This window comes from Ceratosolen solmsi, unplaced genomic scaffold (assembly GCF_000503995.2).
Source record: "Ceratosolen solmsi marchali unplaced genomic scaffold, CerSol_1.0 scaffold11, whole genome shotgun sequence".
In the NCBI taxonomy this organism is placed as follows: domain Eukaryota; kingdom Metazoa; phylum Arthropoda; class Insecta; order Hymenoptera; family Agaonidae; genus Ceratosolen; species Ceratosolen solmsi.
In genome coordinates, this window is record NW_011948416.1 from 4,460,512 (window position 1) to 4,462,295 (window position 1,784).

The following is a 1,784-nucleotide window of genomic DNA, read 5'->3' on the forward strand; positions in this document are numbered from 1 at the left end:
TATTAATAGTTGGCTAATAATTGGCTCGTTTCATTAATAAAGATAAGTTCTCCGTTGCGACAGAAGTTTGCAAATATATCAATGCTAATTGCAAGTCATTTTTCAGCATCTCTTACCTCGTGCACTAAGCGAGCGACAACGGCTAGGCGCTTTTTAATAAAAACAAATTGCCCCCTTTTCTTCCCCCACCAACGTGTCATGTAGTATCACTCAGTCTACTCACACGCAACCATATAATAAATATTGTGCATCACGCGCGCACAGGCACACATAGAGAGTAGAACTATGTGTCAATTGTATTCGAGGACGTATCGCTGCTCGTAGATCGCTTAATCAATGATCTACGCAGACGGAGATGCGTCGTCGGTTAAGCAGGGTCCTCGTACTCATGATAAAAAAAAAAAAAAAAGGCGACTTAATCGAAAGATCATAATAATATTTCAAGTAAGTTGGGAGCAGAAATTGAATGTCGAGGTGGCCAAGTGACGCTTCCCGTGGCTCATCGCATCATCATATTAAGCATCGACGAAGTAAGGGGTATCGTCGTGGTGGCCACTTTGGCACGTCCATTAAAAAAAGAAAACAAACAAACAACAACAACAACAATAAAAAAAAAGCCAAGTAATTTCTGCCCCGTATGTGCCGTATGTAATGATAAGATAATCGGTGATCGGTGCACCAGCGGAGAGCCGTCCGGCCTAGCGGCACTGGTCTTATAAAGATTCTTGGTAAAGTCGAGGAGAGCGAAGCAGCCGTGGTGCGAGGCGCGAGGCCACACGATTCTCCACCTAGGGCACCGATAACGTGTACAGAGCGTTTAGATAATACACAATGTACTTGCCTGACGCACCTGTTTGAACTGCTCCTCGAAGCTCCAACTGGTCTGCTGCTGGTGGGCGGACTGCTGTCCTTGGGAGCCCGGCTGGGTATGGACCCCGACGCCGGTACCGCAGCCACCGCCACCGCCACCACCGCCACCGCCACCGACACCACCACCACCACCACTACCCGCCGATTCTCGGTTGGCGGTGACCTCGAGCCCGTTGCGTCCGCTGCCCTGCGACGACTCGCTAGAGTGTGAGCTCGCCGAGGACGCGTGGGCACTGCCCCCGCCGTTGTTGTTATTACTTCCGGGTCCGGCACCGTTACTGCTGCCGGACTGCCCGAGAAGAGGGTTGCCCGGATGCTGGGGGTGCTGCTGCTGCTGACCCGGGGCGAGGAACGCGCCCGGAGCCGGGAACGAGAACGGCAGGTTGAAGCCGCCACCGCTCATTGCCGCTTGAAGGGCCTCGAGACCGCTCTTGTTGTTCAGGATGTCCATGTCGTTCTACGACAAAGTTGAGGATCATTTTTTTTTTTTTTTTTTTTTTTTTTTTTTTTTTTTTTTTTTTTTTTGGGTGCTAGTTTTTCTTTTGACATTGCGACGTGTCGAGAACGGGAGATAAGAAATTATCATTGATTATTTAAGATTCGGTGTTGTAAGATGCAGCTTGATCGCGAATATTTTCATTAACCCCTCGTGGAATAACGATCTCCGATGTCATTTGACTTTCCAGGCGCGAGTCATTTACGCAAGCGCGAACGATAAAGTTTCAATCGATGTAGAATCCATTCAGGCGCCAAGCTTTTTTTTTTTGAAGAATTAGATTGAACTGCTTTGGAAGATAAACCACACGATCCTCTAATAACGTTTCGACAAATAAACTAAATATTTGTGGTCGGCTGTTGCTGTAATGCACTCGTTTCACTAATTCAATTGGAGGGGTGGCGGGGGGAGGGGGGAG

General features: G+C 48.4%; 1 protein-coding gene across 1 annotated transcript in view; it reads right to left on the reverse strand.

Annotated features, from left to right (window-relative positions):
* Window positions 1–808: 808 nt before the first annotated feature.
* Window positions 809–1,784, reverse strand: part of LOC105359207 (protein dead ringer-like) — a 98,419-nt gene continuing 97,443 nt past the window's right edge. Inside the window, exon 3 of the mRNA XM_011495728.1 lies at window positions 809–1,327. Coding sequence (XP_011494030.1) covers window positions 818–1,327 — 510 coding nt within the window. The 3' untranslated portion in view covers window positions 809–817. The remainder of the gene's footprint in view (window positions 1,328–1,784) is intronic.